We start from the raw sequence: 14,792 nt of genomic DNA, 5'->3' as shown, positions 1-14,792 counted from the left end.
CCAACATCCACTCATAAACAGTTTAACAAATAATTATTTACACTTGCCCAAAGAAAATAAAAACAAAATCCAACCTCTCCATAACAACAAATAAGACTAGACCACTGTTGCAAATTAGCAATCAAAATATATTTTGCAAATTTAACATCTATTAAATATAGGATTCAAACTGCCTCTAGCTACCGGGCAATCTCAGTGGTCTAGTTGGTAAGACACTGCTCTAGAATTGCACAAGTCGTGGGTTCGAATTCCACCTCAGTATGCCTGTGATTTTTTTCACAGAACTCTGGAAGTACTGAGTATCAGCCGCCAGTGCTATTACATCTCGGTGTACGTATATGGGTAAAGCCAAAATTAATATTATCTATGAAATTGTGGTAACCGTTGCTAAAACATAGGATTGGAACTGCCTATAGCTACCGGGCACCCTCGGTAGTCTAGTTGGTAAGACACTGCTCTAGAATTGCAAGGGTCGTGGGTTTGAATCTCACCCGAGTAACATGCCTGTGATATTTCACAGAGCCCGGGGAAGTAGTGACTATACAGTGCTAACACACATCGGTGTATATTGGTAAAGCCAAAATTAATATCTATTAAATGGATGACTGCTGCACAAATCGTGGGTTCGAATTCCACCTGATTAATTCAATATAATATGCCTGTCATAGAACTCTGTAAAGTACTGAGTTTCGGCCTAAAGTACTAACACACATTGGTGTATATGGCAAAAGCCAAAATTAATATTATCTATTTAATCCTTCAGTAACCATTGTAACTGTGGTACTAGACAGACTGATTTCTACGCTTCATGATTTGTTTATTGTCTTGGTCAGACATTCTTGGATTGGAATAGAAACTAAGCAACTATAATCAATAGAGGGCGGTATAACAACTCTACAGTAACCACTGCTAAAACATAGGATTCAAACTGCCTCCAGCTACCGAGCAGGTAAGACACTGCTCTAGAATTTCACAAGTCGTGGGTTCGAATTTCACACGAATAATATGTCTGTGATTTTGTTCACAAAACTTGGAAAAGTACTGAGTATTTAAGGGTAAAACCAAAAATAATACTCCTGGATCTTGCTGGACCGAGCGACGAGTCACGGTGGTGAGCCTCATCTAAAACTAGATCTATAACGTCATACTCTCTTGACTTGACCCTTATCTGTTAGCGTTACCCACGGTACCCAGTTGCCATTGTGTAATCTTGGGTCCCCTCTAGGGTCTGGCATCAAGTCTTTGTTTAACGGTGGAACGGCGGTTGCATTTAACTGTTGTAATCGCTTAAGAAGCTCACCCAAAATATCTGGAAAGAAGAAGAAAACAAAGGAATTCAAGAATTTTTCAAGAGAATTTTTACGTGTTCAAAAGTTTTTTAAAGTTGCCATCTCAAATTGCTATGTTTGTGTGATATACTTCTAAAGGACCATGTCACACTAGGCAATTCACAGGCAACCACCTCCAGGCAGTCTCAAAGATAATCCATTTACAAGCAGAGAGTCCAGGTTCTTTTGCAAATGTACGGTGGGCTAAGTGTTCCAGTGGACACGTTTGGTAATTACTCAAAATATTAGCCTAAAAACTCATTTGATAACAAGCAAGGGAGAGCTGTTTGATAGTATAAAACATTGTGAGAAAGAACTCCCTCTGAAGTAACAAAGCTTTTGAGAAAGAGGTTATTTCTCACTGAGAAAGGCTTTAAGCTTGAGGCCTTTCTTAGCCATCTGAAAGCACACAAAGTTGTGGAACAAGGAGGTTTTTTTCTTCCATTATTATCTCGCAACTTCGATGACCAGTTGAGCCGAAATTTATCCAGATTTGTTATTTTGTGCATATGTTGGAATACCAAGTGAGAATACTGGTCTTTGACAATTACCAATAGTGTCCATTGGACACTTTCGGTACAGAAAAAAAAATTAAAAGTTCACAGATTTACAAATAACTTACAGGGTTTACAGAAGGTAATGGTGAAAGACTTCTCTTGAAATATTATTCCATGAAATGCTTTACTTTTTGAAAAAACATTCAAACAATATCAATTCTCGATATCGAGAATTACGGATTTATTTTAAACACATGTCATGACATGGCGAAACGTGCGGAAACAAGGGTGGGTTTTCCCATTATTTTCTCCCGACTCCGATGACCGATTTAGCCTAAACTTTCACAGGTTTGTTATTTTATATAGAAGTTGTGATACACGAAGTGTGGGCCTTGGACAATACTGTTTACCGAAAGTCCCCAAATCGTTTAAGGGGGCGCTCTACTTACCAGGGTTTTGATCAGCGATATTGTAGAACTCACAGGGGTCTTGATTGATGTTAAAAAGACAAGGATCTTTAAATGGCTGGCAGCTTGTAGAAGCATTCAACGGGATTGGTGGGCAAGTAACGACTGAAGAATCTCTGGCGTGAGGCGTAGGGTGAGGCGCCTTCTCGGATAAAGTCTTCTCATACTGTGAAGCACTGAGTTTGCCTGTCAAAAAACAAAGAAACAAAACATTATAAATAAAGTAGGTTCAATGGCTTCTTATAAAGCGCTCAGGTCTGTCAGTCAGTGGCACTCGCGGTGCTTTAAGATTCTAACCCCTTGGGCCTGGTCACCTGGGCCATTTTATTTAAACCACCTCAGCGAGCTCCTTCGGGAGTATACAGCCTGTGCTGCCAAGTATGTAGCGCAGTAAACAACCAATCACAAATACCATCTTTGCCCTCACAGGTACCCATTTATACCCCTGGGTAAAGAGAAGCTCTGACAGTGAAGCATCTTGCCCATGGACACAAGTGTCATGACCAGGAATCAAACCCCTACTCCGATGACTTAAACACCAATTCAAATACTGTAACTTAGAGTAGCATTTTCGTAATATTTGATTAAGAGTGACATCATCAAATATCACGATTATGTCACTCTAAATCACAGTATCTGAATTGACGGCTACAGCCACGGCTACATATGTTGGTAAGGATGTTGCTAAGGAAGTCCTATACTTCAACGCACTACACCAAGAAATCTAGCTATAGCCGTAGCTGCAGTCGGTACTTTGGGCAAGACCTTACCTGCTGATGTTCCTACTGGTGGGAACCAACCGTCCCAAAGGGCTACAGCTATGGCTACAGTTACGGAAACAGTTATGGCTACGTATGTTGCTGAGGATGTTGCTAAGGAAGTCCTACACTTCAACGCACTACACCAAGAAATCTAGCCATAGCCGTAGCTGTGGTCGGTACTTTGGACAAGGCCTTACCTGCTTATGTTCCGACTGGTGGGAACCAACCGTCCCAAGCGGCTACAGCTACAGCTACGGCTTCATTGTTGCTTGTTGCTAAGGAAGTCTTACACTTCAACGCATAACAACACAGAAATCTAATGTTAGCCATAGCTGTAGCTGGTACTATGGAGAAGGCCTTACCTGCTGATGTTCCGACTGGTGGGAACCAACCGTCCCAAACTCCACCGTCGCTGTCACCGATGACGAGCTTGTAGTCTCCGACACGCAACGCTGCGTATTTCTCAATGGGATCAATGTTATGAAGTATCTCGTTTCTTGGACACGTCTCTCCTCTGTGGATTTTAGAATAAATGAACAACAAATTGAAAAAAAAAAAAAAAAATTACCTGAAATAAATTGTTTTTACCCTTACATAAATGTGTATTATTACTCGCTATTTTCCTGAGTTCTGTGATAACCACAGGCACACCACTAGACCACAGAGCTAGACTGGGCCCAATTTCATAGCGCTGCTAAGCGCACAAATTTGCTTAGCATGAAATTTCTTCCTCGATAAAAACAGGATTACCAACCATATTTCAATTTTTTGCATATTGCTTGTTACTTGTATTCAACTGTTGTTTGTTTATCCTCAAAACCATGTGGAAATTTGGTTGGTAATTCCGTTTTTATCGAGGCAAAAATTTCATGCTAAGCAAATTTTTGTGCTTAGCAGCGCTATGAAATTGGCCCCTGGTGGCTAGAGGCAGTTCCGAATCCTGTGTAAACTGTTAATCATCATCATCATCAGTCGGCTGCACAGCAGGCGGACACAAGCTTTTTCCGATTCTTTCCTGTCTTATGCTATTTTCCGAATCTCATGCGGGGAGAGCAGAAAATCCGGGGAGACTAATCTTCCAATGTACTCAGGGTAGGCTACAGCAGGCGCCGACGACCTTGTTTCCATTGGCCATGCAATGGGGAGTACAGAGCGTAGATGTTGAGTGGCTCGTTGGTGGGTTTCCGTAGGATGTGTCCGACCCATCTGAGTTGTTGTTTTTGGATGGTCTGAGTTAATACACCTGATGTTGTACAAAGTGGTGTTGGTAACCCTGTCGAGACGTTTTATTCCCAGAATAATTTGGAGGCAGTTTGTTTGTGATAGCTGTTGAGATAGCTGTAAACTGTTACCCACTACTACCACATGGGATTCGCCCTGCCTCTAGCCACCCAGGGCCCAATTTCTTAGAGCTGCTTAGCACAAAAGTTTGCTAAGCATGAAATTTCTTCCTCGATAAAAACAGGGTAAACAGCCAAATTTCCACGTGGTTTTCAGGATAAGCGAACAACAGCTCTGAATGCCAGTAATAAGCAATATGCAACAAATGAAAATTTAGTCGATAATCCTGTTTTTATGAAGGAAGAAATTTCATGCTAGCTCTGTGGCCTAGTGGTTCTCAAAAGAACATAATTTACCTGGCAAGTAGATACACACATGGTGTTACCGCAAACCAAATACTAATTTTTATTTTTCCCCTTAAAATTTTCTATAAAATAAATTTACCTCGAAACAGTGTCCCACATATCCATGCCGTAGATTTTGGTCGCCAAAGCGCTGACGTTTCCACCAGCAATTCTATACATGGTTGGGAACCAATCAGAGACGTGCATCAAATCACGTGAGATACGCCTCGGCTTCTCCAGCAGTGGGCTATTAACGAAGCCCACCCCCCTGACTCCGCCCTCCCACGGGGTGGACTTCATGCCCCTCAGTGGCCAGTTGCAACCGACGCTTTGGTCGTAACCCTCACCGGCGCCCCCATTGTCCGTAGTAAAGATAATGACAGTGTTTTCGTAGAGTCCGGATTGGACAAGATGTTTCGTGATGTTTCCAATGGAGTCGTCTAAAGCTGAAACCATACCTGAAAAAAACCACGAAAAAAAACCAACCCAAAACACCATAAAAGGGAAGGTTATCGCTTGGTAATCACTCAGCATTTTAAGCATCTGATGCGACAAGGGTGTTTTTTCTTCCATTATTCTCCCGCAACTTTGAAGACCAATGAAGTTCAAATTTTCACAGGTGTTTTGTTTTATGCATATGTTGAGATACACCAAGTGGAAAGACTGGTCTTTGTCAATTACCAAAGGTGTCCAGTGTCTTTAAGCACGAAGATTAACTAAGCACAACTAAATCATGCTCACCTGAATAAGGCTACCAGCCAAAGTAACATGGCACATGTACAGTTTGTGACTGGTATCCAGCTCGTTTTTGCTTAGCAGACAATTGTTGAGCAAGACTTTCTGCTTAAAGCAGCTCTATGAAATTTGGCTCGGGAAGGTCTTGTACCCAGACTACTCACCAGCGAATATCTGTCTCTTCTTGTCCTGGATATTTGGGAAGCGTTTCACATAGTAGTCTGGGGCCTCCATGGAGTTGTTCCTATTGCCGGCATGCACTGCTTGATGTGCCAAGTACAGGAACAAAGACTATATTGACAAAAGTTTAAAGGCAGTGGACACTATTGGTAATAACTCAAAATAATTTTTAGCACAAAATCTTTCCTGGTAATGAGTTATGAGGAGAGGTTGATGGTATAAAACAGTCTGAGACTGGAAACGGCTCCCTCTGAAGTAATGTAGTTTTCCAGAAAGAAGTTATTTTCCACGAATTTGATTTCGAGACCTCAGATTCAGAATTTGAGGTCTCGAAATCAAGCATCTGTAAGCACACAACTTCGTGAGACAAGGTTTTTTTTTCCTTTAATTATTATCTTGCAACGACCGATTGAGCTCAAATTTTCACAGGTTTGTTATTTTATGCATGTGTTGAGATACACCAAGTGAGAAGACTGGTCTTTGACAATTACCAATAGTGTCAAGTGTCTTTAACAAACCATAAACAATAATAATTTTGGTGTTTACCCTTTCACCAATTTGTGTTTTAGCACTGTGTACCGTGAAGGGACATTTTTCCTCCATGTGTATACTCGGTGCTTTCCTGAATTCTGGGAATAAAATCACAGGCACTGCTTCTAGCTACCGGGCAATCTCGGTGGTCTACCAGTTGGTAAGAAATTGCTGTAGAATTGCAAAGGTCGTGGGTTTGAATGCCACCCGCTTATATGCCCGTGATTTTGTTTACTCCGGTAAGCACCGAGTATACAGTGCTATCACACATCAGTATAAGGGTAAACCAAAATTAATAAGCAACAAGGAGTTGGTCAAGGCAGTAAAAACATAAAACCCCTGGTTTTTTAAAATTCAGAGGTTTTACAGACTCTCAACATCACCTCAGATACAGGACTAGGGTAGTGGGAATGGGTCTCCCTGAGTTGACTGCATTTCCTTCTTTCGGGGCACCTTGGAAGGGGGGGGGGATAATGGGAGGAACACATGTCTCGCCCCCTAACTGTCAGGAGATATAGAACAAATTGAAGACTTACCTGGGATGGATCATGATTGGTGATAATGCTCTGAACTTCTCTGGTAAAGATTTCTGTGGAGTACTGACCAAAGACCGGCGTGTAGATGTGACTGTCTCGCTGGAAATCAAAGCCTTCATATTCCTACGTATTGAGAGATTTATTATTATTACTTTTATTATTTCATTTAAGTTTTACTCATAAATCTATGACCTCCGGATTACATGCCGGCGCTCTACCAACTAATTATCTATCTAGCCCTGTGTAATAGTGGTCTCCCTGTTTTGTCAATATCTTTGTTTGAGGGCGTAAAGGCCCGATCCCACTGCAGCGATAACGAGAACAATAACGATAACGACGCCAAGAGAATGCATTCTATTGGTTGAATAAGCGTGTGCGTATTCTGCGTAAAACAATTCAACCAATAGAACACGTTCTCTTTGCGTCGTGATCATTATCGTTCTCGTTATCGCTGCAGTGGGACCGGGCCTTAAGAGTCAACTCGGTCCCAGTCAACTCGGTCCCAAGTCAACTCGGTCCCAAGTCAACTCGGTCCCAAGTCAACTCTGTCCCAAGTCAACTCGGTCCCAAGTTGACTGGTACCTGTCTATTGCCCAACTGTGGTGGCTTCTCCCAACTATAGCTGGGCTGCTCCCAACTGTAGCTAGCCCTGACCCAAACTGTAGTTGGGCTGCTCCAAACTATAGCTGGGCTGACCCAACTTTAACTGGGCTGCTCCTAACTATAGTTGGGCTGCTCCCAACTATAGATAGGCTGCTGCCAACTATAGTTGGGCTGCTCCCAACTGTAGTTGGGCTGCTCCAAACTATAGCTAGGCTGACCCAACTATAGCTGGGCTCCTCCAAACTATAGCTGGGCTGCTCCCAACTGTAGTTGGGCTGCTCCCAACTATAGCTGGGCTGCTCCTAACTGTAGTTGGGCTGCTCCAAACTCTAGCTGGTCTGCTCCCAACTAAAGCTGGGCTGACCCAACTATAGTTTGGCTGATCCAACTATAGCTGGGCTGCTCCCAACTAAAGCTGGGCTGCTCCCAACTGTAGTAAGGCTGCTCCCAACTATAGCTGGGCTGCTCCCAACTATAGCTGGGCTGACCCAACTATAGCTGGGCTGACCCACCTGTAGCTGGGCTGCTCCCAACTATAGCTGGGCTGCTCCCAACTGTAGTTAGGCTGCTCCCAACTATAGCTGGGCTGCTCCCAACTATAGCTGGGCTGACCCAACTATAGTTGGCTGCTCCCAACTATAGCTTGGCTGCTCCCAACTATAGCTGGGCAGATTATATAGATTGAGTGGAACATTTTTACTTACATCTGCCGCTATATGATTCCAATAGTCCTCATGACCAAGCAGGTAGCCAAGGTGACTGTCGAACCCTCGATTTAATGGCAGGTACTCATCAGCGAAGAACCCTAGATGCCACTGGGGAAAAAACAAAACAGAGAAAAGACATTTTCTTAGACGAACGTAACAAAATTGCTGTTTTGAAGGGTTAAAATGTTTGTCAAAGTTCCTGAAAGTGCGTCGCTTTTCGATTAAAATGGTGGCCATTGAGTGTTGAGAAATGTTTCTGTTGTGTCATCATGCCTTCTTGATCAGCCCCAAGTGACCCACTCCACAAGCAGGGGCACTTGGGGGCTGGACCCGGGTGAGCCCTGCGAACGACGTCAAAGCTATTCGAGTACACTGGGGTAAGACCTGGGTCGACCCAGGAAAACTAATAGAAAGCACCCATCATGGTGGCATGCCAGCTGTCGATTTCACCAAACTCTTCCTTACTTTAAGATTGATCTTGGGACTTAGGATGAGTTCAATTACGTAACCATAGACGTAAGGACACATTAGCACAAGTTACTTGTCCTAACTCGAGATAGGATTAATCCTAGAGTTTTGAAATTGGCTGCTTATCCCATAAAGCATAAACAGTTTACTACAGTCTCACAACTCAAAAGTTGAACTGTGATTAAAGGCAGTGGACACTATTGGTAATTACCCAAAATAATTATTAGCATAAAACCTTTCTTGGTGACGAGTAATGTGGAGAGGTTGATGGTATAAAGCATTGTGAGAAACGGCTCCCTCTGATGTGCCTAAATTTTCGAGAAAGCAGTAATTTTCCATGAATTTGATGTCAAGACCTCAGATTCAGAACTTGAGGTCTCGAAATCAACCATCTAAAAGCACACAACTTCGTGTGACAAGGGTGTTTTCTTCTTTCATTATTATCTCACAAGTTCGATGAACAATTGAGCTCAAATTTTCACAGCTTTGTTTTTTTATGTGTATGTTGAGATACACCAACTGTGAAGGCTAGTCTTTGACAATTACCAAGAGTGTCCACTGCCTTTAAGCCCAATTGCTCTTACAGTTTACAGTCAGTCCAACAGAATCAAACAAACCATGCAGTTGGATTTTGAAGGGTTTAGGATTGGCTTGGTTAAAGTCTTTAGATATTTGTATGTTACCTTTCCGACAATGTGTGTCTGGTAGTCCTGTTGTTTAAGTAGTTGAGATATCAATGTCTCATTAAGGCCGAGACCGTAAGGCTGAGCCCCAGCTATGGTACGGTGTTGCAATCCTTCAAGAAAAGGGTTCAAGAAAGTGTTATTGTTATATCTTTAATAAATAATAAATAAAAATTATAACACCATCTATAACGCGCATTTTATTAAGGTTGCAAAGCGCTCAAAGAATGACTGGAAAAAACAACAATGGGCATGCAATAAAAAAAACAAGAGGAAAATCACGTCTAGGCAAAGCCTGCAGTATTTAGTCAAGAAAGTCCCGTGAAAACCGGTCTCTTTTCAGAAAAGAGAATAAATACATGGTTAAAGTGTACCCGCAAGTTAACTATTTTGTAGAATTCTTTTTTTTTCACACCATGAAAGCTTCAAACACCAATTAAAGGCAGTGGACACTATTGGTAATTACTAAAAATAATTATTTGCATAAAACCTTACTTGGTAATGAGTAATGGGGAGCAGTTGGTAGTATAAAACATTGTGAGAAGCGGCTCCCTCTGAAGTAACGTAGTTTTCAAGAAAGAAGTAATTTTCCACAAACTTGACTTCCGAGAGCTCAGAATTAGATTTTGAGGTCTCAAAATCAATCATCTGAAAGCACACAACCTCGTGTGACAAGGGTGTTTTTCTTTCATTATTATCTCGCAACTTCGACAAACAATTGAGCTCAAATTTTCACAGGTTTGTTATTTTGTGCATATGTTGAGATACACCAAGTGAGAAGACTGGTCTTTGACAATTACCAATACTGTCCAGTGTCTATAAAAATATGGGTTTTTCTGCACTTATGCAGCAAAATTACCAAGATGTATGGGATGTCTGCCTGTCAATAGAGCTGACCTCGTAGGCGTACATAGCGGCATTACATAATAGTTATGCAGAATAACTCCATCGTTTGCTAATTTATCAATATTTGGCGTGGGGATCTGTGTGGATCCATGAAAACTCACATCGTTCCAGCCCTGTGAGAAGAGAGTGAGAGATAAACAATGTAAACAAGCGTCAATCTTTGAGAAAAGTAATGTAATGCAAATTTAGAACACATAAAAAGTCACAGCTGGTCTTTATGTATGTAGTTTGGATCTATAGACGATGTGACCTCTGATGTCACTCGCAAACTATAACATGATTCATTAAGTGCTAGCACTGCCAGCAACTGTTTTGTTAGCAAAAAACAATTCTGTAGTCCCTTTAAATTAAACAAATGAAAAGAAAACAAAAAACGAAATTTGTCTCACCAAGTCATCAGCAACAATAAGAACAATGTGCGGATGTGGAGGTTTGATGGAGATTGCCAGCTGGATGAAGGAGGAGAGCAGGATGCAGATGAGGCGAGTCTTCATCTTGATTTAATAATGGTCAGATGGTGGAGCAACTCAGCTTACTCATGTAGGCTACTTTGAGACTAAACCTAAAATAATCATGAGTTCACAGTGATAACAGAGGATTATTAAATATTATGCAATCGTGTCCGGGGCTGTGCAAAAACGTCCGATAGACATGTAGGCCTACCTGACTGTATATGTGAGTGCGCGCGTAAGCGAGCTTGCATGCACTTAACCTACATACGTATATGCAGCATGAATATTCACGTATTATAATTGCAGCGAATACCCAACGGCCGAACATTCCCATGTCATTCATGCACTGACATAGTTATGCACTGACATAGTTAGCTTGTAAAAAGTGTTCTGGAACTTCTGTCGACCAAGGGCGTTTCTACCTCCATGGTTTAATTTACTGCAAGGACGGTTTTGCACGGGGCGGACACAACTGCATATGCAAATGTGTCCGGCAAACACAACTACATTATGCAGAAGCGTCCGGGCGGACATGATTGCAGTTTGCAATACCGTCCATGCCAGCGGACATATTTTTATGATTGTTGCATAATGCAATAATGTCCTCCGGAAAGTATTGCAAAGAGGACATAATTATTTTGCATGCGTCACCAGCGCAGTGTATTTCTACCTCCATGATGATGTTGTAACTTAGTAATTAAAAATGATGGAGGACATAAAAACAAATTCTTGCTATTCGCAGCCAATAGAAGGGAATTTTTCTGTTGTTTACGACAGAACCAACAAAGCTCAAAAGTCAAACACTAACCCAAAAAGGTTTTTTTAATTCTACTAAGTACTACGTACTACTTTGTGATGGTATCATCATGGAGCTATGTATAAAAAAAAATTTTTATAGCTCCAAAAATCCAAGAGTCCATGCATGGTATTGGTATGGTATCATCATTATCATGTCAACGAATCTTGCCTATTATAACCTCCGTTCTTACTCAAAAAAAAACAAATCTGAAGCTTTACCTTGCAAGTTGAAGTTGAACATCAGAAATTAGACGGACGGAAGCTAGCTAGCATGCACATTATTATTGGCCCAGGGCCTGGTTGTGGTGGATGGGAAAGTCGCTGCGGGTTCCAAGTTGCAGCAAGTCTTTGATCATGCCGGCTCTGATATCCACTACAAACAGCGCCCTCTTGTGATCTTTCTTCGTCATTTAGATTGCGAGTTTATAGATAGGGCGCGTGATCTTCCGCAAGGATAAAGACAGGTTGCTGCCGTTATTCACGAGCCTCGAAGAATGACGTCAGACGTTCAGGCTAAGGCGCCAAATAGCCTGATCGGATTTTGATAGCAAAAAGCTCAAGTAAGCGGGAATGCTTAGAAACGATTTCAACAACCTCCACTATGGGAGTAGACCCGACACACCCCATACATTTGGGACAATTAATGCATGATACATACGGCATGTGGTGATTATTGGAGAAAACAAATATATGCGTTGAAAAAAAAGCCCGGCCTTATAAAAACTTTCAGCTATGCTTTTGAATCATTCTGGAACTAAAAACGATAAAGAGACACAGTTTGTACCTGCGTCATCCTGCCATGTCCCTAAATTCAAATTTCAAAGTTTTAGAGCGGCTTCCAGACTTCTTGATACCGAAAATTAAAAGTAGGCGGCTGTGCTCCGAAACGAACTCAACAAGCCTCCCTACGGGATTTTTGTGCACAGAGAAAATCAAAAGTATAACGGGTCAATTTCACCCAAAATCATTGCCCAATCTAAACAAGTTTAGCACCATTGGATGGACAATTTCAAGGGCTTTCCTCTCGTACAAAAAATAGTGCTATGGGATTTTCAAAGCGACGCTAGAGGCCAGGGAGTAGACCCGACATACCCCATAAATTTGGGAAATTTAATGCATGATACACACGGCATGTGGTGATTATTGGAGAAAACAAATATATGCGTTGAAAAAAAAGCCCGGACTTATACAAACTTTCAGCTATGCTTTTGAATCATTCTGGAACTTAAAACGATAGAGAGACGCAGTTTGTACCTGCGTCATCCTGGCATGTCCCTGAATTCAAAATTCAAAGTTTTAGAGCGGCTTCCAGACTTCTTGATACCGAAAATTAAAAGTAGGCGGCTGTGCTCCGAAACGAACTCAACAAGCCTCCCTACGGGATTTTTGTGCACAGAGAAAATCAAAAGAACAACGGGTCAATTTCACCCAAAATCATTGCCCAATCTAAACAAGTTTAGCACCATTGGATGGACATGTTCAAGGGCTTTCCTCTCGTACAAAAATTAGTGCCATGAGCGACGCTAGAGGCCAGGGAGTAGACCCGACACACCCCACAAATTTGGGACATGTAGTGCATGATAGGGAGATGCAGTTTGTACCTTGGTCATCCTGGCATGTTCCTGCGTCCATTTTTTAAAGGTTTAGGGCGACTTGCACACTTCTTGATAGAAAAAAGCTCAAGTAGGCGGGGTTGCTCAGAAACGATTTCAACACTAAGGGAGTTTTGTGCACAGAGCTGTCGGAGAGAAAAACAAAATGTACAACGGGTAATTTCGATCCCAGTATCATGCTCAATCTTCAACATTTTACCACCACAGGATTGCCATGTTCAAGGGCTTTCCTCTCGTACAAAACTTAATGCTCTGACGATTTTTAAGGCGGGGCTAGATGCGACGGCGTGAGCAGGCACCCATTAGAAATTGACGTACACTGTGCGTGTATACAATGTACACAAACACACGGCGCAGTCAGGGAACCCAACCAAAAATAATAGTCATTCAAAAAATAGGCCCGGACAATTAAAAACTTTCAGCAATGCTCTGGAATAACTCTGGAACTAAAAAAGCCAGAGAGATGCAGTTTGTACCTTAGTCATCGTGGCATGTCCCTGCATCCATTTGTTAAAGGTTTAGGGCGACTTGCACACTTCTTGATAGAAAAAAGCTCAAGTAAGCGGGGTTGCTCAGAAACGATTTCAACAACCTCCACTATGGGAGTTTTGTGCACAGAGCTGTCGGAGAGAAAAAACAAAATGTAAACCGGGTAATTTCGATCCCATATCATGCTCAATCTTCAAAATTTTACCACCAGAGGATTGCCATGTTCAAGGGCTTTCCTCTCGTACAAAACTTAATGCTCTGACGATTTTTAAGGCGGGGCTAGATGCGACGGCGTGAGCAGGCACCCATTAGAAATTGACGTACACTGTGCGTGTATACAATGTACACAAACACACGGCGCAGTCAGGGAACCGTACCAAAAATAATGGTCATTCAAAAACTGGCCCGGACAATTAAAAACTTTCAGCAATGCTCTGGAATAACTCTGGAACTAAAAAAGCCAGAGAGATGCAGTTTGTACCTTAGTCATCGTGGCATGTCCCTGCATCCATTTGTTAAAGGTTTAGGGCGACTTGCACACTTCTTGATAGAAAAAGCTCAAGTAAGCGGGGTTGCTCAGAAACGATTTTAACAACCTTCACTATGGGAGTTTTGTGCACAGAGCTGTCGGAGAAAAAAACAAAATGTAAACCGGGTAATTTCGATCCCATATCATGCTCAATCTTCAAAATTTTACCACCAGAGGATTGCCATGTTCAAGGGCTTTCCTCTCGTACAAAACTTAATGCTCTGACGATTTTTAAGGCGGGGCTAGATGCGACGGCGTGAGCAGGCACCCATTAGAAATTGACGTACACTGTGCGTGTATACAATGTACACAAACACACGGCGCAGTCAGGGAACCCAACCAAAACTAATAGTCATTCAAAAAATAGGCCCGGACAATTAAAAACTTTCAGCAATGCTCTGGAATAACTCTGGAACTAAAAAAGCCAGAGAGATGCAGTTTGTACCTTAGTCATCGTGGCATGTCCCTGCATCCATTTGTTAAAGGTTTAGGGCGACTTGCACACTTCTTGATAGAAAAAAGCTCAAGTAAGCGGGGTTGCTCAGAAACGATTTCAACAACCTCCACTATGGGAGTTTTGTGCACAGAGCTGTCGGAGAAAAAACAAAATGTAAACCGGGTAATTTCGATCCCAGTATCATGCTCAATCTTCAAAATTTTACCACCACAGGATTGCCATGTTCAAGGGCTTTCCTCTCGTACAAAACTTAATGCTCTGACGATTTTTAAGGCGGGGCTAGATGCGACGGCGTGAGCAGGCACCCATTAGAAATTGACGTACACTGTGCGTGTATACAATGTACACAAACACACGGCGCAGTCAGGGAACCCAACCAAAAATAATAGTCATTCAAAAAATAGGCCCGGACAATTAAAAACTTTCA

The 14,792-nt window shown here is 42.0% G+C and overlaps 1 protein-coding gene across 1 annotated transcript; it reads right to left on the bottom strand.

Annotated features, from left to right (window-relative positions):
* Positions 1-1,001: 1,001 nt before the first annotated feature.
* On the bottom strand, positions 1,002-11,665 carry LOC117305339 (arylsulfatase B-like). The gene is made up of 11 exons (XM_033790200.1): positions 11,497-11,665; positions 10,417-10,589; positions 9,981-10,140; positions 9,122-9,234; positions 7,968-8,078; positions 6,661-6,783; positions 5,578-5,704; positions 4,779-5,136; positions 3,416-3,567; positions 2,275-2,478; positions 1,002-1,309 (listed from the first exon to the last, which is right to left on the bottom strand). Exons 2-11 carry the CDS (start codon positions 10,519-10,521, stop codon positions 1,143-1,145), a joined length of 1,620 nt encoding a protein of 539 aa, XP_033646091.1. The 5' UTR covers positions 10,522-10,589; positions 11,497-11,665; the 3' UTR covers positions 1,002-1,142.
* Between the last annotated feature and the right edge of the window lie 3,127 nt (positions 11,666-14,792).

This window comes from Asterias rubens, chromosome 22 (assembly GCF_902459465.1).
Source record: "Asterias rubens chromosome 22, eAstRub1.3, whole genome shotgun sequence".
Taxonomy (NCBI): Eukaryota; Metazoa; Echinodermata; class Asteroidea; order Forcipulatida; family Asteriidae; genus Asterias; species Asterias rubens.
The sequence above is the reverse complement of the archived record's forward strand: the minus strand, read 5'-3'. Positions and strand labels throughout refer to the sequence as shown.